This window comes from Hevea brasiliensis, chromosome 11, assembly GCF_030052815.1.
Source record: "Hevea brasiliensis isolate MT/VB/25A 57/8 chromosome 11, ASM3005281v1, whole genome shotgun sequence".
Taxonomy (NCBI): Eukaryota; Viridiplantae; Streptophyta; class Magnoliopsida; order Malpighiales; family Euphorbiaceae; genus Hevea; species Hevea brasiliensis.
In genome coordinates, this window is record NC_079503.1 from 93,424,886 (window position 1) to 93,443,285 (window position 18,400).

The 18,400-nt window shown below is 36.3% G+C and overlaps 1 protein-coding gene across 2 annotated transcripts; it reads right to left on the reverse strand.

Moving 5' to 3' along the window:
* Positions 1 to 2,152: 2,152 nt before the first annotated feature.
* LOC110640327 (equilibrative nucleotide transporter 3) lies at positions 2,153 to 4,839 on the reverse strand. Of its 2 annotated transcripts, none has more exons than XM_058130351.1 (10): positions 4,712 to 4,839; positions 4,478 to 4,569; positions 4,291 to 4,398; positions 3,950 to 4,105; positions 3,722 to 3,865; positions 3,527 to 3,632; positions 3,242 to 3,408; positions 2,955 to 3,109; positions 2,588 to 2,846; positions 2,153 to 2,494 (listed from the first exon to the last, which is right to left on the reverse strand). In XM_058130351.1, the coding sequence occupies exons 2-10, from the start codon at positions 4,520 to 4,522 to the stop codon at positions 2,384 to 2,386; spliced, it is 1,251 nt and encodes a 416-aa protein (XP_057986334.1). In that variant the 5' UTR covers positions 4,523 to 4,569; positions 4,712 to 4,839; the 3' UTR covers positions 2,153 to 2,383. The 2 variants fall into 2 exon arrangements, with proteins under 2 accessions (XP_057986334.1, XP_057986335.1); XM_058130352.1 differs by having other exon boundaries at positions 4,673 to 4,810.
* Positions 4,840 to 18,400: the final 13,561 nt, after the last annotated feature.

An 18,400-nucleotide genomic window follows, 5' to 3' on the forward strand; every position in this document is an offset into this window, starting at 1 on the left:
GAAAAACAATTTTAATAAATTATATTAATTTTTATATTTTTTTTATGAGAAATGATTTATTATTTAAGATTTTATCTCTTAAAATTAGTTAAATATGATAATGAATAAGATATTTTTAATGAGAAAAATAGAACCTATTTATGGAATATAAAGCATTTTATTCTAATCAATACACCGTATTATTAATATTAAACTTGATTGTTGACATATCTTTATTTAATTAGATCAGAAATATTTTAAACTATTCTTTTGATAACACTTTTTTTAATCAAAATTTTGTAAAAAATAAATGCTAAGTAATAAAAAAACAGAAAATATCCACTTCTAATGATGATATTCCTTTTTTTTTAATTATTTAATATTTAATTTGTAATAAACGTAAAAAAGAAAAAGTAAAAGTGAGGATCTGCTTTTTTATTAAAAAAAATAGCAAAGTAAAAGTGGGGATTTGCTTTTTTGTAAAATAAGCCAACATGGTATATGCAAAATGAAGTTGATCTTAATGATCAAGAATAAAGATAACACATGGTAGCCAAAACCTGAATCGACGTGCAATCCTGTGATAAATATATACAATCAAGGGAACCTATTTGCTGACTTAAGCTTACCTACTGGGAGAAAACCCGTTTGTTCAATGATTTACTCAATATTCTCCACCTTCCAATGCAGACTTCATCAGAATTGGCTCCTCAGAATGAACCATTGCCTATAAGCCACAGCCAATCAAGAGAAACCCCTGCAAATATGCCGCCTAACAAGAACACCACAAAAAAATTACCCAGAGCATTCTGCTCAGGTCCCTGCAAAACCAGGAAATTCATTTTCATTAGAAACCACTTCAAAATCTTGCGTTTGTTCCATATCATTCGAAGTTGTGAACTAACCTTGTAACCTTTAGGTGCCACTGTGAGGATACACACAGTGAGATAACCATTTGTTAGTCCCAGAAGAGATGTCAGCATGATCATCCATCCCTGATCAGCATATTTTGCAGTAAAGTAGAATGCAGGAATGAATAGAAAACGTGCAAGAACTGCGACCATTAGGCCCTTTCTAGACTCCAATTTCAAGCATTCCACTAGGGGAATGTATCTTGATATGAGATCCAAAATATTGAACATTGCAATCAGAACAAGTGAATACCTGAAACACCACCAGTTATCAGATTATAGTTAATCTGTGTCTACTTTCCACATATATATTAATAAAAGAAAACTTTCAATTTACCCTTATAATTTACATTAACTTCCTTCTTACTATTCAATATATATATTTTTTTATTTTTTTATTTATCTATTTATTTGATAATTTTTACATTGCATGGGAAAAATAAACTATTGTAAAAATACTATTTTTTACGTGCATTTAAATAATTATAAACTTAACAAAATTTTCACTACTCAAATTTTAATTCTTAAATATTTTATTAAGAAAAATGGACCCTATTAATAAAATATAAATTACTTTTGTCCTACTCGTATACATACACCATATTATCAACGTCACGTATTTTCAACTCCCAAGTAACTTAATTACTAAAATTATAACAAATATTTACTTTTTTTACTCAAGTGGATTATATTTATGTTTCTAATTTTGATAATTTTTGAAAAAATATTTACAATATATTGTGATAATTTGAATAGTAAAAATATTGTTAATTTTTTTGAGACAAGTTAAGGAAAAGAAATACAAAAATCTTTTTTTTTTTATTCAAATTCTTGTAAAAGATAAATATTAAATAATAGAAAACGGAAGATACCCACTTCTCAAGGCGATCTCTCTTTTTTTTATTGTTTAATATTTATTTTTTTTAATATTTAATTTGTAATAAAAATAAAAAGTAAAGTAAAAGTGGGATTTTTTTTTTCTCATGATAAGTCTACAGAGATAGTCCATATGAAAACTCTCAGACACTCAAACTCTCATACACTCAAATTAGAATTAATATAAGAGAAGAAATATAAAACTGATTAGAAAAAAAATGATATATTAATTATAAATATATTCAAGTATTTTGAATGGTACTGTATTAATAATTTTTTTTCATTATAATTTAAATAGTTACACCTAATAAATTATCATAAAATAGGAGACGAACACTAATTTTAAAATCCATTCATGTAATTATGGACCAAAATGAAAATAAGAATTAAAAAGAAGAAGAAAAATGAAATTGTCCTTAATGATCGGGAATCAATATAACACATGTTAGCCAAAACATGAATCCACGTGGAATCCTGTGATAAATATGTACAATCAAGTGAACCTTTTGCTGAAGCTAGCTACTAGTGGGAGAAAACATTTATTCCCTATCCGTTTGTTCAATGATTTACACAATATTTTCCACCTTTAAAATGCAGACTTCATCAGACTTGGCTACTCAGAATGAACCATTACCTATAAGCCACAGCCAATCAAGAGAAACCCCTGCAAATATGCCGCCTAACAAGAACACCACAAGAAAATTACCCAGAGCATTCTGCTCAGGTCCCTGCAAAACCAGGAAATTCATTTTCATTAGAAACCACTTCAAAATCTAGCGTTTGTTCTACATCATAACATACATTTGAAGTTGTGAACTAACCTTGTAGCCTTTAGGTGCCACTGTGAGGACACACACAGTGAGATAACCATTTGTTAGCCCCAGAACAGATGTGAGCATGATCATCCATCCCTGATCAGCATATTTTGCAGTGAAGTAGAATGCAGGAATGAATAGAAAACGTGAAAGAACTGCCACCATTAGGCCTTTTCTAGACTCCAATTTCAAGCATTCAATCAAGGGAATGTACCTTGATATGAGATCCAAAATATTGTACATTGCAATCAGAACAAGAGGATACCTGAAACGCCACCAGTTGTCAGATTACAGCTAATTTGTGCCTACAAGGCACTTCTACAGTAAATTTCAAATTCTAGCTTTTCTTATATAATCATGAATTTACACTTACCAAGCCCCCAACTTGTGTTCACCAGTATTTTCATATAAGAATCCAGGGAAAATTGATAATGTCAGCACATATATCAGAAACAGGTCAATTGCATAATCAATATTTTGTAAGAACAGTTTTTTATTGCTCAACCGTTCAAGTTGTTTGAGGTCAGCCTGCAAAAAAAGATGATTGGATAACAATTTCAAGTTAATTATGAGTGTAAATACTGAAAACGAGATTGAAGAAGGTATAGGTATGTTTGCAAGCAATATAACTGCAGGAAGACTACAAGGAAGTTGCTTTACTTCTTGGGTTTGGAGTCCTGCTGCTGCAAGATCAGCTGAAACAGTTTTTGATCCTTCTGAGGCTGCTTTTGCACGGTAATACTTCACTATTGGCAGTTTAGGGAAGACAAATGCATACAATAGAACACATAGAAACTCCAACAAAGTGGAGATTGCTAAAAATAAAACTGCAATGTTAAACAGGAAAATTGTCATTAATAGGCATACTTTAATATACAGATCAACAATGAAATATTGACAAATAGGGTGGAATAAATTCTAAAGGTGAAATAAAGAGTCACATACTGACTCCCTTTCGAAGTCCATGACTAGCCTTTTCAAATGCTGCTTTTGTAATTAGCCTCAAAGCAGAGGTCAGTGCTCCTGCTGCGGCTAAACCAGCAAGAAAGGACTGATACCAAAAAAAAAAATCAAGATGTATAAGGGTCTCAAACTGTACTGAAAATCCAAGAATTCAAAGAGTATTGCAAGAAGACCAACTTGGATGAATTCAGGGCACATTAAAGACAAGTCTCCAACCATTCCACCTTGAACATGAGCATCTGAAATTCCAAAAACAGCAACTATAGCACATATGCCAAGGAAAGATCCAATTCCTCCTTTGCCTGATGTAGCCAAGTCCAGCTATCATAATAAGTGGAGCCAAATTACTTAGAAGGAATGAGTTCAAATTGGACGAGATGAAAATAGATGATTAACAGTACTTACAACCAAGAGCATCAAAGTACTTGCTGTGAAGAGAGTGTATCCAGCTATATTCCGCTTTCTAGTATTAATCTTTGATTCATTGTATGCTAATAACGCCATTGTCCCGAGTGCAAATGGTTGATAGACAAGGGTTAGTACCCTTGAAGGATGGTAACTCTTCAAATAGGTAAAAATAAATAAATAAAAAATAAAAAAATCACACCATCAAACAAATTGTTCTGCAAACAGTACTAGGACTCAACACGGACACCCAATTCTTAAATCAGTGGCTTTAAGAGATTTTTGAAATATGTAATCAGTAATGAGAAAATTTAGGTTCAGAAACAAATGGAGGTACCCACCTTAGGGAACAAACTGTAGTAGTAATCTCCTATGGTTAGCATAGTGTTCCAAGCAACAAGGGACCCAAGTCCAAGAATCCAACAAACAATCGTTGCTTTATATTTTCCCTGGATATCACACAAATTAATTCAACAATCAATCCTAATTGATTAAACCAATGAAACCAAGTGTGAGCTGAACAGAAACCTCAAGCCTTGATGGCAGAGCCCCACTTCCATCAGCAATGGCCATGGCTATTGGCTAGTCCTTTCAAAGTGATAAGACGATCGATGTTAATACTGTGCAAAAAAAAGCGTAAACATGAAATTGTTAAAACCCCAAGAACCAGTTTGAAACAAAAAAATACTTATCAAAATATGGAACGCATTTAAAGTCAGAAACCTTATCAAGATTAGCACTGAAAAGAAGAAAAGATGTCACCTTGCGCAACCTTTAATGACCTCTCCTACGGGACTGGAGTGATATGATGCAGAATTCAAAAGCAGAAGATTAAAGATTCTAAATATTTTCCTTGAAAGTGCGAATTGACAATAACGGTTGATGGGTATAAAAAATGGAATCAAAATAATCTTTAATGATATTAGAATCTTTAGTGTTCATCTAAATCCACGGGAGGCAGCGTGTAACATTCTAAATTTTTAAATTTATTATTTTGTAGATAAATATTAATATTTTATTTTATTTTAATTTTAAAAAATTATTTAATATTTTTTAAATTTTAGAAATTAGGTTCGATTTTTTGAAAATATAAAATTTTGATAATTTTTAAAAATTAATTTAAAGACCACGTGGTAAAACTAAAATATATTTGGACTCTACGAATTTTTCTGGGTTTTCTAAAATTTTTTCGAAATTTTTGGATCTTGTTTTTGGTCTCAAGGCAGAGTAAGAATTCAATATTTTGTCTCATGAATCGGACCGGCCGAATCGAATCGAACCGAATTTGATCAGACCTGTCGAATCGGACCAGCTAGCTCTTTTTCTTCTCCCTTCCGCCGCACGCCCGACGTCTCTCCTCTCATAGGTAAACCCACTATTGTCAGACGTCCCGAGCGCGTCCCTGAGGTTGGAATCATCATAAGTAAACCCAAAACTTACTTTTTCTTTATTATCTAGTGCTTGAATGGGATTAAAAATCTATAAAATATTCGTGATAGCTTAGAAAATTATAATTCATTTTGCATTAGTTTAGTAATATTGCTAAGGACCGCAGGGCAAAGTTTTAGAATTTTTAGAGCTTATTTGGGTAATTTTTGCAAAAGGGTTAATTACAAAGACTAAACTATAATTTTACATATTGTGATTGATGACTATTTGGATAGGCCCAGGAGGGGCTGTGTAATGTGATTGAGTTGTGGGTGTATGGTTTGTGGATATAGAAGTGTGTTTTAAGCCATTTTGCAAGTTGGGTAGGTTCTAGGTATAGGGGAGACTCTATCGAATTTTTGGCACGACTTAGGACATATTTGGTCTTTTCTCAGTTTGTATTGAGTAAAATATATTAAATAATTATAATAAAATTGCTAGGTGAGCCGGAACAGCCTTCCTCCTTCGCCCAGCCGCCACAGTGACTACGGTTAAGTTTGTGAGTAAAATATGAATTTTAATTATAATTTCAATATTATTATATGTTCAGACATGCTCATGCATCACTTATATGTATATATCTATGTAGTTAAATATTAGGCACGTTTTATATTGCATTCTTAATTGATGAATTGCCATGGGTGTTGTTTGTGGTAATTTGGAGCAGTGTGTATGTGTTAGCGTGCGTGTGATATGGTACTGGATATGGACAGGACGGGTAGACACGGCTTGAGGAATACTCGCTGGGACCTAGTCCTTCGGGGTGGACACGGCTTGAGATCTTCGTTGGGACCTCGTATTTGGTTTATTAAGCGAAAGTTCGGCTTGAGATCTTCGCTAGCAGATGTTGGATTAAGAGGGCTGTATAGGGGATTAGCTCCCATATATGTATTGTTTGACATTATCGGATGTGTGAGTGCTCCAAATTACCTTTTTTATGTGATTTGTATGAAAATTATGGCGATGTTACATTTCACTACATAGGGTGCATTAGCTTTAGATAGCTATAGAGATTATGGTTAAAATTGATATTTTACTCTCTGAGTCGAACGCTCACTCCTGTTCACCTTATTTTTCCAGGATACAGGAGATTTCTTATTGAGTTCTAACCTGCCTCTCTCCCTCGCAGGTCGTCTATTAATGTCTGTAATGTTTGTATAATTCTGTTAACTCCTAGAATTCCGCATGTGTTAGAAATATTTATTTGATTTGGGGTCTGTAATATAATTGCCATGTTAGATCTGTAAACTTTATTAAAAGCATGTGTGTTGGATTGGATGAGGAAGCCAAGCTCCCATTTATTTTCATGACATTTGATTATGTGGAGAGTGAGCGGAGCTCCCCAAATGATTATATATTGTGTTTACAGGTCGGGTGAGTCAAAAACTCCCCATTAAATGGTCCATTTTATGGCCAGACTCTGTCCTATTGAATTCTTGAAATTGGGCCCAAATGGGCCTTAGAGTTAGGTTGAGGAATAGTTAAGCTTACTACGGGCCTCGGGAGCTTTAGGCTGGCCCAGGTCCTAGTGCCGGTCCGGCCCATAGGTTGGGTAGTGACAAATATGGTATCAAAGCTTAGGCTCTAGATTCATAGGGAAAAATTGTCTAAAGTGTTGGAAAGAGTCTAATAGGAGTCACATGCGGAATATAGGGTCCACATTCATCTTGCATTGTCATCTTTGCTTCTAGTTCCTGCTTTATATAATTGTGTGCAAATATGAGTCTATAGAGTTGTGTAAAATGCCGTTTTGAAATTTTATGGACTAATGCTGCTGAATTTTAGGAAATTGCGTAGAAGCAGGAGAGCTGCCACGACACCAGAACCAGATGTGCCTGACGAGGTGTCGGCACAGGACGAGGCGCCTGCCCTGAGGAAGTGGGGTAGGAGGCCTAGAGCTGCTCAAGTAGAGGAGCAGCCACCACCAATTTAGAAATAGTCTTTTGTGGCCTCGGGACCCATGGACCTAATGGCAGCTACTCTAGTTGGTTTGCAGAAAACCATCGATATGATGGCACAGTATATGGCCCACCCTCCCAACAGCAGCAGTTCATCACACCAAGAGGGGAACCTTATAAACAAATAATTAATTTTAAAAAGTTGGTGCTTGGTACTTATGATGTGTCAGACGATGCCTATCGGTTTTTGGATTCCTGCATACAAGCAGGGATGGAGTTGCAATTGACTGATAGGAAACTTATAGAGTATGTGCAGCATGTCATGGGGCCTATGCCTAGACAATGGATGAATGACTACATATTACCTTGGATGGAAGGTCTGTCATAGACCCAGTTTGTGAAACTATTTATCAACAGGTTTATGCCAAAAAGTTTTAGGGATCAAAAGCAGTGGGCCTTTGAGGCCTTAAGGCAGAATGGCAGGTCTGTAGATGAATATGCTACAGAATTTTTGGAACTGAGCATATATGCCTCTACAGCAGTGGCTACAGAAAGTATGAAGGTAAAAAGGTTCCTAAAGGGGCTGGACAGGAGGTATGCAAACCTGGCCATGATGTCTGATCAGTCTTTTGATATTGTAGTTGACTGAACCCGACAGATTGAGATTAGCTATACAGGAGATGACAGCGGAAGGAGAAAGAAAAATAGAGCAGATGGTTCTTCAGGTGTTCCCCACATGGATACTACGGATAGCGGAGGCCAAAGTCATTATAGAGAAAGAAATAGGAACAAGAAGAGTGGTTTTAGACACAAATCTCGAGGATTCAGACTAAGGAACGGATCCAGCAGTGGTCACAGCTCGGGATACAGTAGTTTTGGGTCTAGTTCAAGATCCTACTTTGCACCTTGCACACAGTGTGGAAGAGGACATTCAGGACCTTGTATGATGGGTTCAGGAGTATGTTCCAGGTGTGGCCAACAAGGTCACTTTGCTAGGAAATGCCCCGTGTTCAGTGAGCCACATATGGGGTCATAGGGTTCTATTGCAAATGTTCCTCGTCAGCTGTATCCTGGTGCTTCCAGCATGGCAGGCAGTCAGTTCAGTGGCCAATAGGGCCGAGGACAAGGAAGATGTGGATTTGGAGGCATATCAGGAGGTAGAAGTCAGTATCAGGGTTCTGCAACATAGGGTAGGGGTCAAGCTCAGGTTTTCAACCTAACCCACCAGGATGCTCAGGCTTCCAATGCTGTTGTGGCAAGTATTCTTCTAGTCTGTTCCTATGAGGCTCGTGTTTTGATTGATCCAGGTGCTACGCACTCATTTGTCTCCCTAGTTTTTATCATGAGATTGGGTAGGAACCTTACAACTTTAAAATATCCTTTGTCTGTAGCTACCCCACTTAGTGACAACATAGATGTAGACATGGTTTTTCCGGATAGCCCAGTAGTAGTGGATGGAAGAATCCTCCCAAAAGACTTAGTTCCTCTACCACTAATGGATTTCGATGTAATTTTGGGAATGAATTGATTGGCAACTCATTATACCACTTTAGAATGCAGGAACAAAAAGGAATATTTCCACATACCTGGTGTGAAAGAGTTTAGCTTTGATGGTGACAGGAGCGTGACTCCACATAATTTGGTGTCAGCAATTAGTGCTAGAAAAATGTTGAGGCATGGATGTCAAGGGTATTTGGCATTGGTGAGAGATATATCTGTAGAAGGTGTCAACATGGAAAATGTTCCTGTTGCCTGAGAATTCATGGATGTCTTCCTTGAGGAGCCTCCAGGGCTACCACCAGGAAGGGAAATAGAGTTCTGCATTGATGTTGTGCCGGGTACAAACCCCATATCAATGCCTCCTTATAGGATGGCACCAGCAGAATTGAAAGAGCTAAAGGAGCAACTACAGGAGCTTTTGGACAAGGGTTTCATACGTCCGAGTACTTCACACTGGGGCGCTCCTATTCTATTCGTGAGAAAGAAAGATGGGTCCTTGAGATTGTGTATTGATTATAGACAGCTGAACAAGGTGACTGTGAAGAACAAGTATCCACTTCCTCGGATCGATGATCTGTTTGATCAGCTCCAAGGGGCTAAATTCTTTTCCAAGATAGACCTACGATCAGGCTACCATCAGTTAAGAATCAGGAATGAGGACGTGTCCAAAACAGCATTTAGGATAAGATATGGTCATTATGAGTTCTTGGTGATGTCTTTTGGACTCACTAATGCACCAGCAGCCTTCATGGACTTGATGAACAGGGTGTTCAAGCCATTCCTAGACCGTTTTGTCATTGTATTCATAGATGACATTTTGGTATACTCTCGGACTGAGGAAGAACAAGTGTGGCATTTGAGGATGGTGTTGCAAACTTTGAGGGAGCACCAGCTATATGCCAAATTTTCAAAATGTAAATTTTGGTTAGAAAGTATCTCATTCTTGGGACACGTGGTTTCTAGTGAAGGCATTCAAGTGGATCCCAAGAAAATTGAAGCTATAACTGATTGGCTTAGGCTTACAACAGTCACTGAGGTGCGAAGTTTTCTGGGCCTAGCTGGCTACTATAGGCGTTTTGTGCAGGATTTTTCTAGGGTATCAGTTTCCTTAACTAAGTTAACTCGGAAGAATGTTCCATTCATTTAGATAGATGATTGTGAGGAGAGTTTCTAGAAGCTTAAGGAGTGTCTAACCACCGCCCCTATGTTGACATTACCGATGAGTGGTGAAGGATATACCGTGTACTGTGATGCCTCCAGAGTTGGCTTAGGGTGTGTTTTGATGCAGAATGGAAAAATAGTGGCTTATGCTTCAAGGCAGCTAAAGAGGCATGAGTAGAACTACCCCACCCATTATTTAGAAATGGCGACTGTAGTCTTTGCACTAAAAATTTGGAGACACTACCTGTATGGTGAGGTGTGCGAGATATACACCGACCACAATAGTTTGAAGTACATCTTCCAACAAAGGGATTTAAATTTGAGACAGAGGAGATGGATGGAGCTTCTGAAGGACTATGATTATACCATCCAGTACCACCCTAGGAAGGCCAATGTAGTAGCAAATGCTTTGAGCAAAAAATCTTCTGGCAGCTTGGCGCACATATTAGCGGAGAAGAGACCGTGGATTCAGGAAGTACATGAGTTGAAGGATCAAGGTCTAATTTTAGATCTTTCTGATGAAGGGGTATTATTGGCCCATTTTTCAGTGAGGCCAAACTTGCAAGATAGAGTCAGAGTTTCCCACCACAAAGACCAGTAATTGATGAAGATCATAGAAAGAGTACAGCAGGGTGAAGGTGGTGAGTTTGGATTTGCCAATGATGGCGCCTTTATGCAAGTTTCCAGGATATGTGTGCCTGATGTGAACAATCTCAGAAATGAAATCATGTGAGAGGCACATTATACATTGTACAATGTCCACCTAGGCTCCACCAAGATGTACCATGATGTGAAATATAACTACTGGTGGAATGGCATGAAAAGAGATATAGCAGACTTTGTGTCCAAGTGCTTAACTTGTCAGAAGGTGAAGTTTGGACACTAGAGGCCGTTAAGGAAGCTGCAAGAGCTTCCTATCCCATAATGGAAGTGGGAAATGATTACTATGGATTTTGTGACTGGATTGCCTCGTACCATGCGGGGATATGATTTGATATGAATAATTATAGACCGTCTGACTAAATCAGCTCATTTCTTGCCTGTGAAGACCACATATTCTATTACACAGTACGCCCGGCTCTATATTCAAGAAATAGTCAGATTGCATGGAGTTCCTACTTCCATAATATCTGACAGAGGGCCCCAGTTCACTTCTCTATTTTGGAGGAAGTTGCAGGAGGCACTTGGCACACAGTTAAACTTTGGTACTGCTTTCCACCCTCAGACAGATGGGCAGTCCGAAAGGACAATCCAAATACTGGAAGACATGCTTCGCATGTGTGTTTTGTATTTTGGAGGTCAATGGGATGATCAGCTACCCTTGGTAGAGTTTGCCTACAACAATAGTTATCATTCCAACATAGGGATGGCACCCTATGAGGCGCTATATGGCAGAAAGTGTAGGTCTTCTTTGTGTTGGACAGAAATAGGAGAAGCTAAGGTGCATGATATAGACCTAGTGCAGTACACTTCAAAAACAGTTCCTTTAATCAGAAAACGATTGAAAACAGCTTTCAGTAGGCAGAAAAGTTATGTAGATCCTAGACGAAGGGATGTGGAGTTTGCAGTAGGCGATTACGTATTTCTAAAGGTTTCTCTGATGAAAGGAGTCATGAGATTTGGAAAGAAAGGCAAGTTAACACCTCGGTATATTGGACCTTTTGAGGTTATTGATAGAGTTGGAGCAGTTGCCTACCGGTTGGAGTTGCCACCCAACCTTTCTTATGTTCATCCTGTATTTCACATCTCCATGCTCAGGAAATACATTCCTGATCCTTCTCATGTGCTACAGCCGGATGTAGTAGAGCTGAAAGAAGACCTGACGTTTGAGGAGCAACCTGTAGCCATAGTGGACTACCAAGTGAGGCAGTTAAGATCCAAACAGATCTCTATGGTTAAGGTTTTGTGGAGAAGTCAGTCAGGGGAAGAGTGCACCTGGGTGTTAGAGCGGGACATGCGTAGCAAGTACCCTTATCTATTCAGTGTGTAATTCTATACTTTATTCTGCCTTGTGTAAAATTCGAGGACGAATTTTCTGTACGGAGGGAAGAATGTAACACCCCAAATTTTTAAATTTATTATTTTGTGGGTAAATATTAATATTTTATTTTATTTAAATTTTAGAAAATTATTTGAAATTTTTTGGATTTTAGAAATCGGGTTCGATTTTTCAAAAATATAAAACTTTGATGATTTTTAAAAATTAATTTAAAGACCACGTGGCAAAACTAGAAATATATTTGGACTCTACGAATTTTTTTGGGTTTTCTAGAATTTTTTCAGAATTTTTGGGCTTCGTTTTCGGTCACAAGGCAGAGTAAAAATTCAAAATTTTATAACCTGAATCGAACCGACTGAATCGAACTGGACCGGATCGGACTGGTCCAATCAGACCGGCCAGCTCTTTTTCTTCTCCCTTCTGCCGCACGCCCAACGTCTATCCTCTCTCTCTCGTTTTCTCTCTCCTTTCGCCGCGCAGTCGCCTCCCCAGCCCTTTCCCGTTGCCTGCCGACGCTCCAGGCGACCGGAAAACGCATGTGAAGTCCTCCCTTGCGCTCGCGACACTTCACCTTCCGGCCAAAATCCGGTCGATTCGGCCACCGATTGGACTGGGTCTTGTGCCAAAACACATCTACACCTCAAGAGCTTTCTATAGACACCAAGAACACCAAAATCCATCGAGCGGTTTGCTCAATTTTTGTCCTGAAAGTTTTAGCCCATTTCAATTTTTGGGCTAGATTTCTCACAAACTGTGAACCCCACGAGAAAATCGAGAGTACTAGAGCTCCACTCGTCGAGAGCTTCATGGCAATATAAATTTCAAGATTTTTCGACACCGTTTTTCAATGGGTCTCACGAAACTTCGTAGTATATTTTCTAGCACTAAATGAGCTTAGAAAATTCCGTAAAAAATTTTGTACTAACCCCCGTGTTGTGGGCTTTGTGTAGGTAGGTACCTTCAATTCACGAAAATTCGATGGTTGCCCGGGTCTGCAAATTTCTGGCTAGACAGACAGCTTACCAAAAAAGTCTTGGAATTGAGTAGAGATTTTGGCTACCCCACCATTGTCAGATGTCCCGAGCGCATCCCTGGGGTCGGAATCGTCATAGGTAAACCCAAACCTTACTTTTTCTTAATTATCTAGTGTTTGAATAGGATTAAAAATCCATAAAATATTTGTGATAGTTTAAAAAATTATAATTCCTTTTGCATTAGTTTAGTAATATTGCTAAAGACCGTGGGGCAAAGTTTTAGAATTTTTAGAGCTTATTTGGGTAGTTTTTGTAAAAGGGTCAATTATAAAGACTAAACTGTAATTTTACATATTGTGATTGATGACTGTTTGGATGGGCCCAGGAGGGGCTGTGTAATGTGATTGAGTTGTGGGTGTATGGTTTGTGGATATAAAAGTGCGTTTTAAGCCATTTTGCAGGTTGGGTAGGTCCTAGGTATAGGGGAGACTCTGCCGAATTTTCGGCACGACTTAGGACATCTTTGGTCTTTTCTCATTTTATATTGAGTAAAATATATTAAATAATTATAATAAAATTGTCAGGTGAGCTGACCTTTCCTCCTCAAAGACCACAAAGGATCATGTTAAGTTTGTGAGTAAAATATTAATTTTAATTATAATTTCAATATTATTATATGTTTATGCATGCTCATGCATCACTTATATGTATATATCTATGTAGTTAAACATTAGTCATGTTTTATATTGCATTCTTAATTGATGAATTGCCATGGGTGTTGTTTGTGGTAATTTGGAGCAGTGTACGTGTGTTGGCGTGCGTGTGATATGGTACTAGATATGGACAGGACGGGTAGACACGGCTTGAGGGATACTCGTTGGGACCCTGTCCTTCGGGGTAGACACGGCTTGAGATCTTCCCTGGGACCCTGTATTTGGTTTATTAAGCGAAAGTCCGGCTTGAGATCTTCGCTGGCAGAGGTTGGATTAAGAGGGCTGTATAGGGGATCAGCTCCCATATATGTATTGTTTGACATTATCGAGTGTGTGAGTGCTCCAAATTGCCTTTTTGATGTGATTTGTATGAAAATTATGACGATGTTGCATTTCACTACACAGAGTGTATTAGCTTTAGATAGCTATAGAGATTATGGTTAAAATTGATATTTTACTCTCTAAGTCATCTTATTTTTCCAGGATACAGGAGATTTCTTGTTGAGTTCTAACATGCCTCTCTCCCTCGCAGGTCGTCTATTAATGTCTGTAATGTTTGTATAATTTTGTTAACTCCTAAAATTTCGCATGTATTAGAAATATTTATTTGATTTAGGGTCTGTAATATAATTGTCATATTAGATCTGTAAACTTTATTAAAAGTATGTATGTTGGATTGGATGAGGGATCCGAGCTTCCATTTATTTTCATGACATTTGATTATGTGGAGGCTGAGCGGAGCTCCCTAAATGATTATATATTGTATTTACAGGTCGGACGAGCCAAAAACTTTCCGTTAAATAGTCTATTTTATAGTCAGACTTTGTCCAGTTGAATTCTTGAAATTGGGCCCAAATGGGCCTTAGAGTTGGGTTGAGGAATAGTTAGACTTACTACAGATCTCAGGGGCTTTAGGCTGGCTCAAGTCTTAGTGCCGATCCGACCCATAACTTGGATCGTGACAGGCTGGTAATTATGGAATACTCTATCTAAAGGAACAGGAGAATTCCTTTTGATAAAGAGGACTAATTTATAAATTTTATTAAATTTTAAGAATTAAATTATAATTTATTTTAATTTTTTAATACATTTAAATTTTTTTTATTAATTTATTTTTATCATAAATTTAATACATATCGTGTAAGATATGCAGGTGTAGTTGTTGAAATTAAATAGATTTTTTTTTTTGAGTAAAATGGGATGAGAGATGTTGTTTTAGCGGCACAAAATCAGAGGGAAATGCCGAGTATGAGAAACAACACAGTGGCCAGCGTCGCGTCAATGGGAAAACAATTTATCATTTAACAAACTTCCAAAACCTGGACCATTCAGCGCGTTAATTTCCATTTTTTATGTTTTATGTTATTTTCTTTATTTAACCTATTTCTTTTTTTAAAAAAATAAAAATTAATAAGGTAACAAATTTCACAATCTACTAATAAGAATAATAAAATGAGTATAATATAATATTTTTATAAAAAAATATATATAAATATAAATAATTAAAATATTTTATTCAGAAATGATTTAGATAGAATATAATAATCTTTTTTAAATAGTAATTAATCTTATATAATATTATCCTTTCGGATATTATTATCTCTATGATCTTTAAAAAATATTAAATCATTAAATATTAATGAATCACACTATTAAATTTTATTGATAAAAAATTATTAATCATATATGAGTTTCTAATAAAAAGAAATCAACCATCTAATATTATATTTTAAATTATTAAATAATTTATTCAAATATTAAAAAAAAAATCGAATTTTCAAATAACTCATTTCCCTTCATAGTTATAAATTATTTTATTTTTTTAAATAAATATTTTAAATTATTTTTGTAATTTTACCATTAATCACATTATATATTATTATTCTCAAATAGTGATTTGACAAGATGTCCAATTTACTGCTCAAATTTCCATTACTAGAAGCATTTACTTTTTTTTCCCATAATTATACAAAATTCACTTAAAGGGTATATTTGTTTTCTTAATTTTTAAATTTTGACATTACTGCGGCTGTAGTAAATTAAAAGGTCTTGTTAACTAATGAAGGGGAAGGTTTGGCACCTCAATATCGACTGCTGCTTAAGGTTGTAGTATGTTCCAAGATTTGGGGTAGTTTTTTTGCTAAATTGATAATATTTTTTAAATAATTATTGGTCAAAAATATCTTTTAATATTAAAAATACTAATTATTTTTATAATGTCAATTGGAATGATATTAACTCTTATTTATTTATTATCTATATTACACTAGATGTTATATCTATAAGTTGTTTAATGTCCCGGCCCTGACTAATTCTATCATAGAGACCAATGATTGACAATAACTCTCTCTCAAATTGTCATTTTTCTATATAACTTTCTTGCTGCTATTTACATGAAAATAAATAGATGAATAGTCATTCGATGAAAAAACATTTTAAATATTTCATTTCCTCTTGGTATGTGAAGTACGTTGTTAGGTGCTCTATTTTATTTTCTCATTGAAATCGAACCTAATAAATTTATGTTTAGGAAAACTCATATGATATAATTTTTAGAAAATTTTGAAAATTTTAAAATAAAAGTCTTCACTTTGGATTATGTTTGCTTTGTTTTATTGACTACGATGTCAACCCGAAAGGAAAAAGAAAATAATGCATGCAAGTCACAATGGGCCATTGAGTCCAACCTAAAAGTTAGCTCGTGAATTGAAAGTCCTCAAAAGGTATATAAGTCTGGTTGGCATTAAATATTCAAGCAATGTGAGACTTTCCACTCACCTTTTACCTTTCCCCGCAACCAAGGCTCTAATACTACAGTGGGCCTTTGAGTCCAACCTAAAAGCTAGCTCATGAGTTGGAAGTCTTCAAAGTGTATGGTAGACGAGGTCTTCCTATCATAGCCAGAGTTTCACTATTAGACATCATATTTTTAAACTATGAATATGTTGTCATTGGAACCTGTATTACCATTTTTCATGCTGGAAGCGTGGTATTAACCTTCTTCTCCAACTATAACATGTCCCTACAGTACCCGAATCTGCCTACGGCATTGAAGGTCCAAGTCCAATTAGTTGGTGCAGAACAGACAACTTCTTCTACTGATTCTCTGCTTATACTAGCAAACATTGAGACTACTCCTACCATCATCCAAATTCCAAGATAGATCTTGAAGGAATAACTAGCCAGAATAATCCCCAAGGAATGGATTACAGACTATGAAAGCTCCACAACAATTCCCAACCAATCCAAGTCACAGAATCCTCTTTCCAAAGACAGGCTGACGGGACTATTAAAATAGTTTTTAACCGTCCCTAAAACTCCGTAAGCACCACTCCAATATTTCAAACCATGATGATCACTCTCGTTCAAGAAAAGAGAGGAAAAAAAATCCCTGTTCAGGCATTCAGAGCAAATGAGCGTCCAATCTATACAGACAAGATTAATGGATATTTTATCTAGGATACCCTCGGATTTGGAATGTGTGATCCTGGATGTGACTGTCATCTAATAAATGATGATGATGATGATGATGGATACTAGCGAAAAAGGCATAAGCAGAAGAGATACTCTCCCTGCAAAACATATAATCCATAAGAGATTTTTCTCTAGACTCTGGCCCCTAGATAGGCATTAACAAAGAAACTCATAAGAAAATCCCTTTGCCAATCTATCAGATGGCCTTAGAGATCCTCCGAAAGGAAAAAAAGAAACAATGCATTCAAGTTCCTCAGCATCCTATAGTGGCCCCACTTGTCCAACCTTGCATGATGTTTTCACAATCTTCACAAAACCAATATGAAGAAGACTTTCCTTCTTTAAGGCATAATGTTGACCCTATCAAAAAGTTCTCTTCCACGCCATTTATCTAAATAGTAGCTGTTGAACCTGATGGCCAGGCAAAACCCCTAACACATGCAGAAGAAGTTCTGAATTGGCATACGCTTAATGCCAAAGGCCAAACTTCAATTCTACAAAGCATTGACAAAAAGGTTGATATCGTAGTCAATAAAACAAGGCAAATAGAATCCAAAGTGGATACTTTAAAAGAATAGCTCTGCAAGATCTACACAGATCTTCAGACTATGATTAACTAGCTTGATAAGCATCTTTGAATGCTTATTTAACGAAAGAGCTTTGGCCAAGAATTTTTGCAAAAGGAAGCAGAATTGAGAAAATTAAAAGCCCAGGTAGCGCAAATGGAAGTTGATCTTTCTTATGCTCCACAAATGTATGTTGAAACGCCTCTCTAATTTACACCTCCTAGAAAATGAAACAATTTTTATCAACCTTTTCTAAGCCTCAAACTACACAACCTATAGCATCAAGGCTATTACCCTCTCCTTTGCCCTAAGAAAAAAAAGAAGGACAGAGGCTTGACAAAAGATCAATGGATCCTCTTAATCCTCCTCCTTAGATGACTATACAACCAACTTAAAATGATTCTGATTCTTCTTCTAAAACACACACATTAGAATCTGACTCAGAGGTACAGTTAACAAATATTACAAAGATGCTTATGATGGATTCCACAGGAACTAGTCAACCTGCATTAAGCCAAGCATCTAACCAGCCATCCACTTCTAAAACATCACAACCTAATATTCCAGTAGATGATTCTGCAAGCGTTAAAGTTGAATTAGTCCATTCCCAAGGATGTCCATGGTTTATCTTGGATGATATCCCTCCTTCCCAAAGGAGAAACCGGATAGCAGGGGTAAGCAGATTTCGGTTCAATCGATTCGGTTTTAAATTTTAATCTATTTAGTTTGGTTTTATAT